The sequence below is a fragment of the Rattus norvegicus genome, chromosome 11 (assembly GCF_021556685.1).
Source record: "Rattus norvegicus strain SHRSP/BbbUtx chromosome 11, alternate assembly SHRSP_T2T, whole genome shotgun sequence".
Classification (NCBI taxonomy): domain Eukaryota; kingdom Metazoa; phylum Chordata; class Mammalia; order Rodentia; family Muridae; genus Rattus; species Rattus norvegicus.
This window is the reverse complement of record NC_141544.1, coordinates 77,452,775-77,465,420: the sequence shown is the minus strand read 5'-3', so window position 1 is coordinate 77,465,420 and position 12,646 is coordinate 77,452,775. Positions and strand designations below refer to the sequence as shown.

The 12,646-nt window shown below is 42.2% G+C and overlaps 1 protein-coding gene across 1 annotated transcript in view; it reads left to right on the top strand.

The window, feature by feature from the left end:
• Polq (DNA polymerase theta) overlaps positions 1–12,646 on the top strand; it is a 102,058-nt gene that overhangs the window by 60,523 nt on the left and 28,889 nt on the right. Inside the window, 4 exon segments of the mRNA NM_001105878.1 lie at positions 414–657; positions 5,583–8,569; positions 10,186–10,329; positions 11,759–11,955. Coding sequence (NP_001099348.1) covers positions 414–657; positions 5,583–8,569; positions 10,186–10,329; positions 11,759–11,955 — 3,572 coding nt within the window.

The window sequence follows — 12,646 nt, the reverse complement described above, 5'->3', positions numbered from 1 at the left end:
AGGGAGAGACTGCTTCAAAAGCTGAAGTGGAGAGCCGAAGGAAGGAGCCTGATTTCAATCTCTTGCCTCTAATTGTGCACACATGGACACACACGCAGGTATAATGCATACACATAAAATATAGCTTAAAAGAATAAATGAGATAACATTTAATGTGCTTACTTTATTCTCTGAGCACACAACTAGGGCTTTTAATATTTGTTTGCTTTCCTACTAACTTATTCTTTGGCTCTGTTAAACCTTATATTCTGCAGAAAGAACAAAACCAAACCAAATATGCACACACACACATGTGTATACACACGTAGGCACCTACACACATGGAATATATATTTATATATTTTTATATATAAATGTGAGGAGAATTAGTAAAAACAAATTTTAACTCAGGAAACATTCTTTGACCATTCTAGGAATGATTACGGTGTTTTCCAACCGTCTGGGCTGGCACAACATGGAGCTACTGCTTTCTCAGTTTCAGAAGCGTCTTACGTTTGGCATCCAGAGAGAGCTGTGTGACCTGATCCGGGTATCCTCGCTCAACGCTCAGAGAGCCAGGTTCCTGTATGCCTCTGGCTTTCTCACCGTGGCGGACCTCGCCAGAGCTGACACTGTAGAGGTGGAGGCGGCTCTGAAGGACGCTCTGCCTTTCAAAAGGTAAGTCTGTGACTGTCTCAGGGTTATTAAGTGACAGCTCATCAACTTTAAATAATTGATAATATTTAAATATATTAAAGTATTTTCCTGGTCGAGAATCTTAGAGCATACTTGCTGTGTCAGAAAATGTGCTACCATGTTCTCTTGAGAGTTACTGTTCGCTTTCTAGTTACACTCTGTGTAATGTGGTGGAACGTGTCGTAAAGTGGCATTGGTGTCCCCTCACCCCGAGCACGAGTCCCTGCAGTACATTTGATTCCCATGACCTCTGCCCATCCAGTCAGTACTGCTTCAGTGCTCTTCACAACACTGGACCCCCACACAGTTTTCCATGAGACTGTGTGTGGAGCGGGGAGGGGCTCACAATACAGTGAATGGATTAGACTAGTATATAATCAGGAAATAATTTAATTACTTTATTTATTTTGTTTTACACTTCTTAGTTATTTATTTTTGCTACGACAAAGTGCCCTAGTGAAACAACTTTTTTCCCTCTGTCTTTATTAACTTGGGTATTTCTTATTTACATTTCAATTGTTATTCCCTTTCCAGGTTTCCAGGCCAACATCCCCCCTAACCCCTCCCCCTCCCCTTCTAAATGGGTGTTCCCCTTCCCATCCTCCCCCCATTACCGCCCTCCCCCCAACAATCACGTTCACTGGGGGTTCAGTCTTAGCAGGACCCAGGGCTTCCCCTTCCACTGGTGATCTTACTAGGATATTCATTGCTACCTATGAGGTCAGAGTCCAGGGTCAGTCCATGTATAGTCTTTAGGTAGTAGCTTAGTCCCTGGAAGCTCTGGTTGCTTGGCATTGTTGTACATATGGGGTCTCGAGCCCCTTCAAGCTCTTCCAGTCCTTTCTCTGATTCTCAGTTCAGTGGTTTGCTGCTGGCATTCGCCTATGTATTTGTCATATTCTGGCTGTGTCTCTCAGGAGAGATCTACATATAGTTCCTGTCGGCCTGCACTTCTTTTCTTCATCCATTACTTTATTTTTTTAACACATTCCAAAATGAAAAGATTAGGTAGAGCTTCTACAGCTCAATGGCTGGGCCACTCTCAAACCTCCACAAGGCTAACACCTTCTCTCCAATACTCATAAGTTATTATGTACTAAAATCTATATTCTGTCATTGTTGCCCTAGACCCAGTGTTGGGGGGGGGTGTTCTTTCCCAGCTCTTACATGATGGCTATGCTCTCTCTTCTATAGCTTTCAAGCCTGGTTACTCCTTTCCTGGCATGGTGGCTGTAAATCCAGCCTCTTCCCTTGGTCCCTTTGCCCTCGAATCCTGAAGTCCCGTCTCTGTCTCCTTGCCCAGCCATTGGCCACTGGCAACTTTATTTACCAATTAAAACCAACTTGGGGCAGGGACTCTGAACATCGTACATGAGGATTATAGTGCAACTGACATAATACAAGCATTAGACAAATCCATAGCGTTGCTGGTGTGTGACCTTTCACAACCTCTTAACTTTGCATGTCTTTTGATTTACTTTTGATCCATTTTAAGTTTGAGGTGGGATGAGTGCAAAGTGGCAGAAAATTGTTTTGAGTTGTGTTTGTTTCCATAGCTTTAGGTGTTGGATGTTGACCTGTATCCCATTGTGGCTCGTTCTCTTGAGGGTCATACTTTTGGAGTTCTAAGTGGCTTTTTGCTGCATTCTCACTAATGCTGAAAAAAATCACAAAGCTTTCTGTATTCAAAACAGTGTGTAAGGAGGCTTCCGAGTGATTGTGATGGTTTGAATAAATGTCCCACTTAAGCTCATGCCTTAGTCATCAGGGAGTGGCACTATTTGAGAAGGATTAAGAGATGTAGCCTTGGAGTGGCTTGGCCTTGTTGGAGGAAGTGTGGCACTGGGGGTGGGCTTTAAGGTTTCAATAGGCCATGCTGGGCTCAGTTTCTCTTTCTGCCTATAGATCAGCAGGTAAAACTCTAAGCGACTGCTCCAAAATGTCTCTTCACAGTATAGAACACTGAATAAGGCAGCAGTGTAATGAGCCAGGTCTCTATTTCAGTGCATGGTTCTTTTGGGAATGAATGTCCTCTAGCGGGATGGCTCTGAGTTGGTGATGGGGCACATACTGTAGAGCCTTAGCAGAGGTAGGTAGTGTCTCATAGTGTTTATCAGTGCTCCTTGTCAGCCTGTGTGCAGTATAGAGCAGTCTGTCTCAACCGTCTCCTAAGCTCAGAGGGTCTAGTGTGTGAGTTTGCAGACCATGATGCTTTTAAGGAATACATATATGGTTGTAATAGAAATTTTTGGTTTTTAAAAAAGCATTAGGGCATTACACATTTGTATGTAAGTAATTTAGGAGTATATTTTTAAGTATTTTAGGAATGTATTTTATATTTTTAAACAATATATCTTAATTTTCCTTGCTAATAGTATATTAGCTAGGCCTTTGGTTGTCCTTGTGATAGGAGTTATTCTATAGCTCTGGTACTTACAGGAGTGACTGTATGCTGCCGTTGTGTTCAGTGAGCTGACTAGCTGATACTTTTCATTCCTGTTATCTTTAACAGCCTCTCCAGTTCTCCTTAACCAACTAATGAACTATGCTTTTGATAGGCCTTACTGTCTAATAACATAGCTGTGCTTGACATTGTCACTCTCCCACCTCGACCTCCCTATGATTGCCTTCCTGGCATGCATAAATAAGCACACCTGCCTGCTCTAGTTTGTAACTAGACAAATTCTGAACTGGACAGATTCTGAAGTAGATGTAGATTAAATGTCTTCAGCTCTATAGTATGACCCATTCTGTTTAAGAATTAGGGCTGCCGTAGAATTAGTGTTTTCATCTCCTTGAGACAGCCTCTGGCTGACTACATAGAATAAACCTCCAGTTTTCACAGACTCTTTGGGGATAAATATCTATTCCAAGACATGTACTAGTGGTTTCTAAGGTGAAGATCAAGTATAGCTATGCACAGTGAAAATGTGCTACAGATGACTGCAGCTCCTCAGGGGGAAGGCAGGATTCACTAAAAAGTATGAGTTGAAAGTTCTTGTTGTCTGTAAGTACATTTTGGGGCTTCCTTCTGTTTTGTGGTCAGGTTGATGGATCGATGCTGACATATTTATGCCTGTTTTGAGTCTAGAACCATAATTCAGCAAAATTATTGTTATCAATAGCATATGCTTTGGGAAGTGTACTGAGGATGCAACTACTTTCCTGAAATAGTTTTTCTTTTAAAATGCATTTTAAAAAATTATTGTATTTGTATTTTTATTGTTTAAACTGTAGAATATTGACATAGGTGAACATTGTGGAAAGGCTAATTCGAATACTTAACACAAACATCTCCCAGTGTGCTTACCATTGCTTGTGTTGAGGGCACTTCCAGTCTTTCCTCTTAGTGGTTTTTAAGTACTTCTCAGAAACACCTGTTGTGGAAACAGACTGAGGAGGCACTTCTGATGAAGACACACAGGAGAGCTAAGCAGCTAAAGATATTACCTGATCCCAGGTTCCAGTGGAAAAAAGAAAGTGGTCAAATTGGTACTCCCTAGCTATTGGCTTGTGAAATACTAGGCGAGGGATGAAAACCATGTATTTCTTTGCCTGGTCTCCCTTTCCTTTTAGCACTTAATACACTAAAATCCAGGTCATGACCTACAGGTCTTCCATGGTGCTGATTACACCCTGCCTGCCTCTGAGGGAAGGTGAAAAGCCACTCATTGCCATGTTTTGCCCTGAACTGCATCTCCTTCCAAGGCTTGCTGCCTTTTGTTCTCCTTCTGGCCCTTCATATACTTTGTTCAGGGTTCTATTGTGAGAAGGTTTATGTTCAGTAAAAAAATATTATGACTCACTTTTTAAAAAAGACAGATTTATTTATTTAATGTGTATGGGTATTTTGCTTACATGTATGTCTGTGTATTCATGCAATGCCCACAGGGATCAGAAGAGGGTGTTGGAGCCACTGGGGATGGAGTTACAGATTATGAGCAGATGTGTGATGCTGGGAACTAAGCTTGGGTCCCCTGAAAGAGCACCCAGTGCTCTTCACCCCTGTACCATCTTCCCAGCCTTCAAGGCTTTTGCTTGAGAAAAACATCTATGGAACCCCCACCAGATCCGAGAAAACTGTGTGTTTTGACAATGGACTCTGAAGATTATGCTCCACAGTATGAATATTCCCCACCTACTTGTCTATGCCAAGAGTACTCCCTAGTCTACAGGAAGTGCCATTCTCAGGTCACAGACCTCAGTGGTTCCAAAAGATTTGGCATCAATGCATGACATGACCAGAGTGGGATTTATGCTAACTCAGAGGCAAAACAAAACCTCTCTGCATTGGCTGACAATCCCATTGTCCCACTTTAAAAAGCAATGATACAATCAGACTCTCAAGCTAACGAAAAACAACAAATGTAATAGTTAATAATTTTCATGTTCAAAGTCTTCCAATCTAAGGAAATGTTTATATCCATACTCTTATGAGCTACCCTGATATTTCCCCAAATTCTGCATGTGTATCACTAAGAAGAGGCACACAATTCTAGGATGTGATTTTGGCTGCTTTCTTTGTTGTATGGACTGTGCATTTCCTTTATTGTTACAAAAATGGACTTTCAAAAAAATAAAAAGAAGTCTATCTTAGTAGGGATTTCCTGTATTGTGCAATTTAAAAATTGCCAAGCACCTGTCCTCTCCAGTGTTTCCTTCTGAGCATCCCTCACACCACTTGACAAGAATGTAGTTTAAAGATCAGTTTTTAGTTCTCCCAGGTAGAATGTGAGTACCATGAGAGTCTGTGTCCCTGTCTATCTCTCCTTTGCTCTCCCCTTTCCCTCCCTCCATACCCGCCCCTATTGCCATTGTTGTTCCCTGAACCAGCTTAAATAGAATGCGCTCATGTTGTATGAGTGAAGGAAAAGCATTAATTTTCTTTTTCTCTTGTCCTTGAATAGTGCCCGGAAGGCAGTGGACGAAGAAGAGGAAGCAGCTGAAGAACGCCGGAGTATGCGCACTATTTGGGTGGCTGGCAAGAGCTTATCTGCAAGGGAAGCAGCAGCTTTAATAGTAGAAGAAGCCAAAGTGATTCTGCAGCAGGACTTAATTGAAATGGGAGTACAGTGGGGTCCACACTCACCCTTGAGTTCTAGCACACACTCACTGACCAGTGGGTCAGAAGTAAAGGAGCACACGTTCAAGTCCCAGACTAAGAGTTCTCATAAAAGGTTAGCATCAAAGAGCAGGAACAGCATGAGAGTGAGTGGTTCTAATGGTAAGCAGTCACCAGAGGCAGGGCAAGGCCTAGACGAGTGCAGAGAGCGCCCAGACTCTCTCTGTAAGTTCCAGGGGAATCACGAGATCCAGACACCCTCCGTTTATAGGGCAAGAAAACGGACTTCTTTAGGTGTAAACAAAGAAATGCTTCGAACCTCTCTGAAGGAAGGAAAACCAAGCACTAAGGAAGTTCTTCAAACTCTCTCATTTGAGAAAACAAGAAAAGCTGCTTTGAGTTTTAGTTCAGAGCAGGCGAACAACAGTTTTCCATCTGGGAGAGACAGAAAGTATCGGAAAAAATCTTGGGGTAGCAGTCCCATGAGTGACTCTGTGATGCATAGAGATGATTTACAAGGACAGACTATGTGTAAATCTACTCTATGTGAAGACCCACAGAAGTCCTTAGAGGAGCAGAATACAGAATACAGAAGTCCAGGGCTATTTGCAAAAAATGTATCTTTTTGTGCCAAAGAAAAATGCAACAAAACCTCATTCCCCTTACAAATGCAGCAGCCTTGCTTAAGGAGAAAACCAGAAAGTGGTGCTGCCGTGGACCATTCCGTTGCGGTGTCTCAGAATAAAAATGTGGTGGAGCAACCCCCTGGTGCTCCTAGGGACAGAAGAGGATTGGCTGCTCATGGCAGAGCAGAGGTAAATGAGGTGCTCACAGAGAATGGTACAGAAAGCCAACTCCACGACACTCATCCTGTCAGCCAGTGCCTGGAAAACCACAGTGAGAAGCAGACAAACACGTGCACCAGACAGAAGACATTGACAGAGGGGCAAGCTGGTATTAGTCATGTGACTAGAGGCTCAAATGATCTCACACCCATCAGATGTGAACGTTTAAAGCTTAACAGCAAAGAACATGACTCAAATCCTTGTCCTCAAGCATTGGGAACTAACGCAGGCAGAACTGAGGCACCTCAGTCATCTGAAGCACTTGGTCAAGCAGGAGGCCAGTGTGAAAATCTTCTAAATTCTCCTGGTATACAAGAAAAAACAAGTGCTCATGCAACAAATAAAACTGAACATAGTCATGTTGCTAACCAAGCCTTCTGTGACTTTGGAGATAGCTTATACTTAGACACTCAGTCAGAGGAAATAATTGAACAGATGGCAACTAAAAATGCCACGCAAGGAGCAGAAGCAGCAGGGATAACGGAGGAGGGCTCCGCCACTCAGAACGAGCCTCACAGCACTACAGGTGGCCAGCATATCCCAGGAGCAGCCAACACAGACCATGTGGACCGTAAGAACACAGAGTCTGTGAAAGAAAACCCCGAAAAGAACATCGACAGAAGAACTCCACACAGCCTCATTTTCCATTCTCCAACACCTCAGGGGGGAAACAGTGCTTGCTTTAAAGAGAATGAGCATTCTGTTACTGATTCCCAGTTAAACAGTTTTCTTCAAGGGTTGGAAACACAGGACAAGCCAATCATACCTCTGGCTCCTCAAATGAGAACTTCTACTGGTGTAGAGGAAGAAAGTCTGCCTGAAACCAGTTTGAATATGAGTGACAGTATACTATTTGACAGTTTTGGAGAAGATAGCTTTGGACAAAGACAGTCACTTGATGTAAAGGCAAAACAGCCCCTCCTTTCCGAAATGACACCAAACCATTTCCACAATCCTCCATACCCACAAGAAGACCCAGTTATGACACCACATATGAGCGAGCCTCAGGGTACTCTGGAGCGAATGGCTTGTCTCAGTGGTGAATCTATTATATTTTCAGAGATAGACTCTGCTCAGGTGATCGAAGCCTTAGACAATATGGCTGCATTTTACATGCAAGAAAACTGTAACCCAATAACTCTTAAAACAGAACCCAGAGATTTGGCAGCGCTGGGTAATGAGTGTCCCCAAGGAGAAGTGGTCAGAGGAGAACAACATGAAGGGTCCTCAAAGCCCAAATTCATGGAGATAAATCAAGATAATTCATTCACTTGGTCAGCAGCATCATTTAACTTAAGTCCAGAGCTGCAAAGGATTTTAGATAAAGTGTCTACTCCTCGAGAAAATGAAGAGCCCGAATTGATGCATGCAGACTTGTCTTGCTTTGAAGAAAACAGCACAGAGTCACATGAGAGACAGGACATGAATTCAGACTTGGGGACAGTTCAGAGAACTTCATTTCTCCCCAGTAATGGAGTTAAAAGCAGGACTGAAGGGCTAGAGAGCAAAGCCAAGCATGGTGGAGCCTCATCTGCCTTGCCTCATAAAGCTGCAGCTGATGACAACGGCCTCATTCCTCCTACACCCCTTCCTGCCTCTGCCTCTGCCTCTGCCTCTAAGCTAGCACTTCCAGAGATTCTCGGAACATCTGTAAAACATCAGAAAGCCAGTTGTTTATTTGACTCACCTTCAGATAATCAAAACCAGGATTTAAGTCAAGAGCTTAGAGACAGCCTCAAGGACTCTGATGGTTCTGTTGTAGACACAAGTTTTTTTCTGCAGTCTCAGGATGGACTGCTGTTAACTCAAGCCTCATGCAGCTCAGAGAGCCTGGCCATAATTGACGTAGCGAGTGACCAGATTCTCTTTCAGACATTTGTGAAGGAGTGGCAGTGCCAAAAGCGCTTTTCCATCTCTCTAGCTTGTGAAAAGATGACAAGTTCGACGTCTTCCAAAACTGCTACCATAGGTGGAAGGTTGAAGCAAGGTAAGGATTTTTTAAGCTTTAATTCTTCTGCATTGCCATCTTGGAATACACACACACACACACACACACACACACACACACACACACACACATTTGCCTGTCTGATGAACCAATCTATACTGAAATGATGGTTCCCAATCCTTACAGATTTGTGGGTTTCCAGGGTTGAACCTTTGGTCAAATGACTCCATGAACACTGTGTTCTGTCTGGGGAATTGCTATAGTCAGCTTGTCAGCCGATGTGGAAAGCTGGTGTGGTTGGCCAGCACACAGCTCTGTTCATGTGTTTGTTTAGTAAGTTGCTAGCATTCGTCTCATCCTCAGCTCTTGGAGCATGCGTATTAATGACAGATTCTAGTGCTCTTAGTGCATAGCAGTTTCTAGTCCTAGTTCATCAAGCACAATGGCAGGGTTCTCACAGAGGCATATGAAGTTCATTTAAATTAACAAATACATATTGTCTCCTTTGTACCAGTATCTCTCAGGCATTGAAATTGAAATTGTAATTGTAAATTAAATTGTTTCTTGCTCTTTGTAAAATTAAGTAGATGCTAATTTAGATAAAAACGTTGACTGTAGATATAAAAATTACACTTAATTGTTCATAATAAAACTCACTGGTGCCTTTGGTTAAGAATTGGTGAATTTGCTGTAAAGGTTTTATTTGTGTGTGAAATGGTCTTTATTTGTAATGGAAACTTAGAAAACAGCTTTGTTTACCTGCAGGTTTCTCTTCAGTCATTATAGAGCTGTTTTAGGCAAGCTGTGGTACACAGTTTTCCTTGTGACAGGTATCTTAATTGGTGGGAATGTAAAAGGGCTTATACATATAAGCTGGACCTGAGCACTCAGAGACAGAGGCAGGGGATTTCTGAATTTGAGGCAAGCCTGATCTACAGAGCAAGTTCCAGGACAGCCAGGGCTACACAGAGAAACCCTGTTTCAAACAACCAAACATAAAGGAGCTTATGCACACCTGAAAATGACCACCCAAATGATATTTTAGAATTTACAGATTCTAAGCATATGCTAGTGCTAGTATGTCATCTTGACACAAACTAGAGTTACCTGGGAAATTGAACCTCAGTTAAGAAAATGCCTCTCTCAGTTTGCCTCTAGGTAAATGTGTAGGGCATTCTCTTTGTTAATGGCTGATGTGGGAACGCTTAGCCAACTGTGGGCCCACTCTGGACTCTGGCTCTGAGTGTTCTAACAGAGCAGGCTGAGCAAGGCGTGAGGAGCAAGCCAGTAATTCGTGTTCCTCTATGACCCCTTCGCATCGTTCCTGCTGCGTGATGTACCATAAGCAGCTGAAATAAACCCCTTCCTCCTGACGCTGCTTACAGTCATGTGTCGGCTGCAGCAGCAGGGACCTAACTAGGACAGATAAATGGGTTGTTTGTGGCTGTTGTTCACATGCTTTGGGGACAGAGTTTGGCTGTATAGCCCTGGCTGGCCTTGGATTTATAGTCATCTCAGCTTTCCAAGTGCTGAGATTTTAAAGTGTGTACCACCATGCTGGGTAAAGTAAAGGTTTGGCTACCATAGTTTTCATAGTTTGCTCGATTCTTGAATATTGGAAATTGTTTTGACAGCTTTACTGTCCGTTCCTTTAGTTAACTCACCACAGGAAGCCTCTGTTGAAGATGATGGGTTCCCTGTGCATGGCTCTGACTGTGCTGTGGTAGTTGGACTAGCAGTGTGCTGGGGTGGAAAGGATGCCTATTATTTGTCATTGCAGAAGGAACAAAAGCAGTCTGGTAAGTACTTGGTGTTAGGTTAAGTCCCATGTGTTCTATGACATCAATTAAGGGAGTTCATTTTTTTTCTTGAGATTTTTTTGAAATTATATGAGAATGATTTTCTGATATTGGTTAGGCTTTGTTTTTAGGATTAAAAATAATTATCTAGAGCATAGCTAATATATATAATAATCATATATATTAATCCAAATGGATCCATCTTCCCCTCCCTTATCCCCTCTGTTAGGTCCAAAGCAGGGCCCCAAAATGGCAATGGTACTGAAAATGTCCTGGATGACAGTCTGGGTTCACTCAGGCTGGATTCTGGGTAAACAAAACCCCCAATTCAGCATTCCTTAGAAATCTTGGGTTTCGGATTGTAATAAAAGCCTGCACTTCCTTTATCTGCCCCCTACAGACAGCTACCTCTGGTAATGGTTATCTGTTGTCCTATTGACCCAAACAAGCCTGTAACAGATCAAAGTCCCCACACTGGTTCCAGGCTGTTCTTGCCCCCACCTATCCCCTTAAAACTGACAAGGCTTTCCCCACCTTTTTGCTGTTCTCTGACCTGTCAGCCACCCAGCAGTTTGAATCTCCAATAATAATCTGTCCGTGGAGTGGTGTAGTTTGGTGGTTTCACTGCACTGTCCCTACACCATCCCCATATTCCTTCTTTCCTGTACCGTTAGGGACTGAACCCAGAGTCCCACATGTGTTGGACAAGTGTTCCTCTGTGGAACCATGCCTATGGACCAGAATAAAAGCTTTTAGAAACTTTTCCTTTGCTCTCTCCTGCCTGTTACATGAAGCCATTAACAATGGATTGCAGCAATTTCTCCTCAGTCTTTCTCTTCAGGGGTAGTGTTGAGCTAGAGAACTATGGTCTCTAAGAGAATTCTAGAGAACTGTAGGGCTGTTGGAGGAGCCTTTAGTGGGAAGGATACAATGTAGAAACACGGCTGCAGGGTCTGATTGTGTAGCTCCTTCCTCAGCTGACAGGACAGGAGCAATCAGTAGGGATGACATGAAGTGTGTGTTCCCCAGCTAGAATGAGATCCCCTGGGGTCTTTATAGAGTGTTGTATTGGCTGAGTAGCTACTTGAACTTCTTTTATTTTTGCTACAACATTGTATGTCTCTCTTTAAACTTAATTTCTAAAGCTTCTACCTATCTTTAACTTTGTTGTAAAAATATGATTTTATTATTAGAAGTCTTGATAGTTAGAATTTTAACCCAAATAATAAGTAGAATATTATAAATCTAGCCCAAACCATCATTTTTAGATTGTAGAGTACCTTATCACATAGTTGCTATGACCTGAACAAGAAGTTATTTGGAGTCAGATCCTTAGGGTTGTAAGTCTTTCTCAGTCTTTAACACCTAACATTGTTGTTTCAAATGAATGAGTCTAATTTTTACATTAAGACTTTGTTTTTCTCCCAAGAAATGAGTCCTAGTTTGGCCCCACCACCTCTGGATGCAACACTAACTGTTAAGGAGAGGATGGAGTACCTTCAGTCCTGCTTGCAAAAGAAGTCTGACCAAGAACGGTCTGTTGTCACCTATGATTTCATCCAGACCTATAAAGTTCTCCTCTTGTCCTGTGGCATCTCACTGGAACCCAGCTATGAAGACCCCAAGGTCCCATCTTATATGTCATTTTATATATTGCAACACTGTTGGCTCTTAGGAATAACTCTTTTCTGTACTTATTAGCCTCAGTGATTTAATATTGTTGTTCTCTTTTTTTCTTGGATATTTTTTGTTTATATTTTATTTACATTTCAAATCTTATTCCCTTTCCTGGTTTCCTGTCCAGAAGTCCCCTATCCCATCTCCCTCCCCTTCTGCAATAAGGGTGTTCCCCCTCCTCAACCACCCACCCTTCCTGCCTCCCCACCCTGACATTACCCTACACTGGAGTGGTGGTGGTTATAGCCTTGGCAGGATCAGGGGCTTCTCTTAGTTGGGAGACTTTTAATGACTGCTTCTATTTCAGTGGGGGTTATATGTCTATTTAAATTGTTTATCTAATCTCGGTTTAATTTCAGTAAGTGGTACCTATCAAGAAAATCATTCTTAATTTATTAACATATTATTAGAATTTTTACATTTTTAAAGTTGTTCTTATGATTCTTTAAATTTCCTTGGTGTCTGTTGTTATGCTCCCCTTTCATTTCTGATTTTGTTAATTTAGATATTCTCTTTCTATCTTTTTAGTTAGTTTGGATAAGGGTTTGTCTATGTTGTTGATTTTTCTCAAAGAACCAACTCTTCCTTTTATTGATTCTTTGTACTGCTCTTTTTGTTTTTATTTTATTGATTTTAGCCC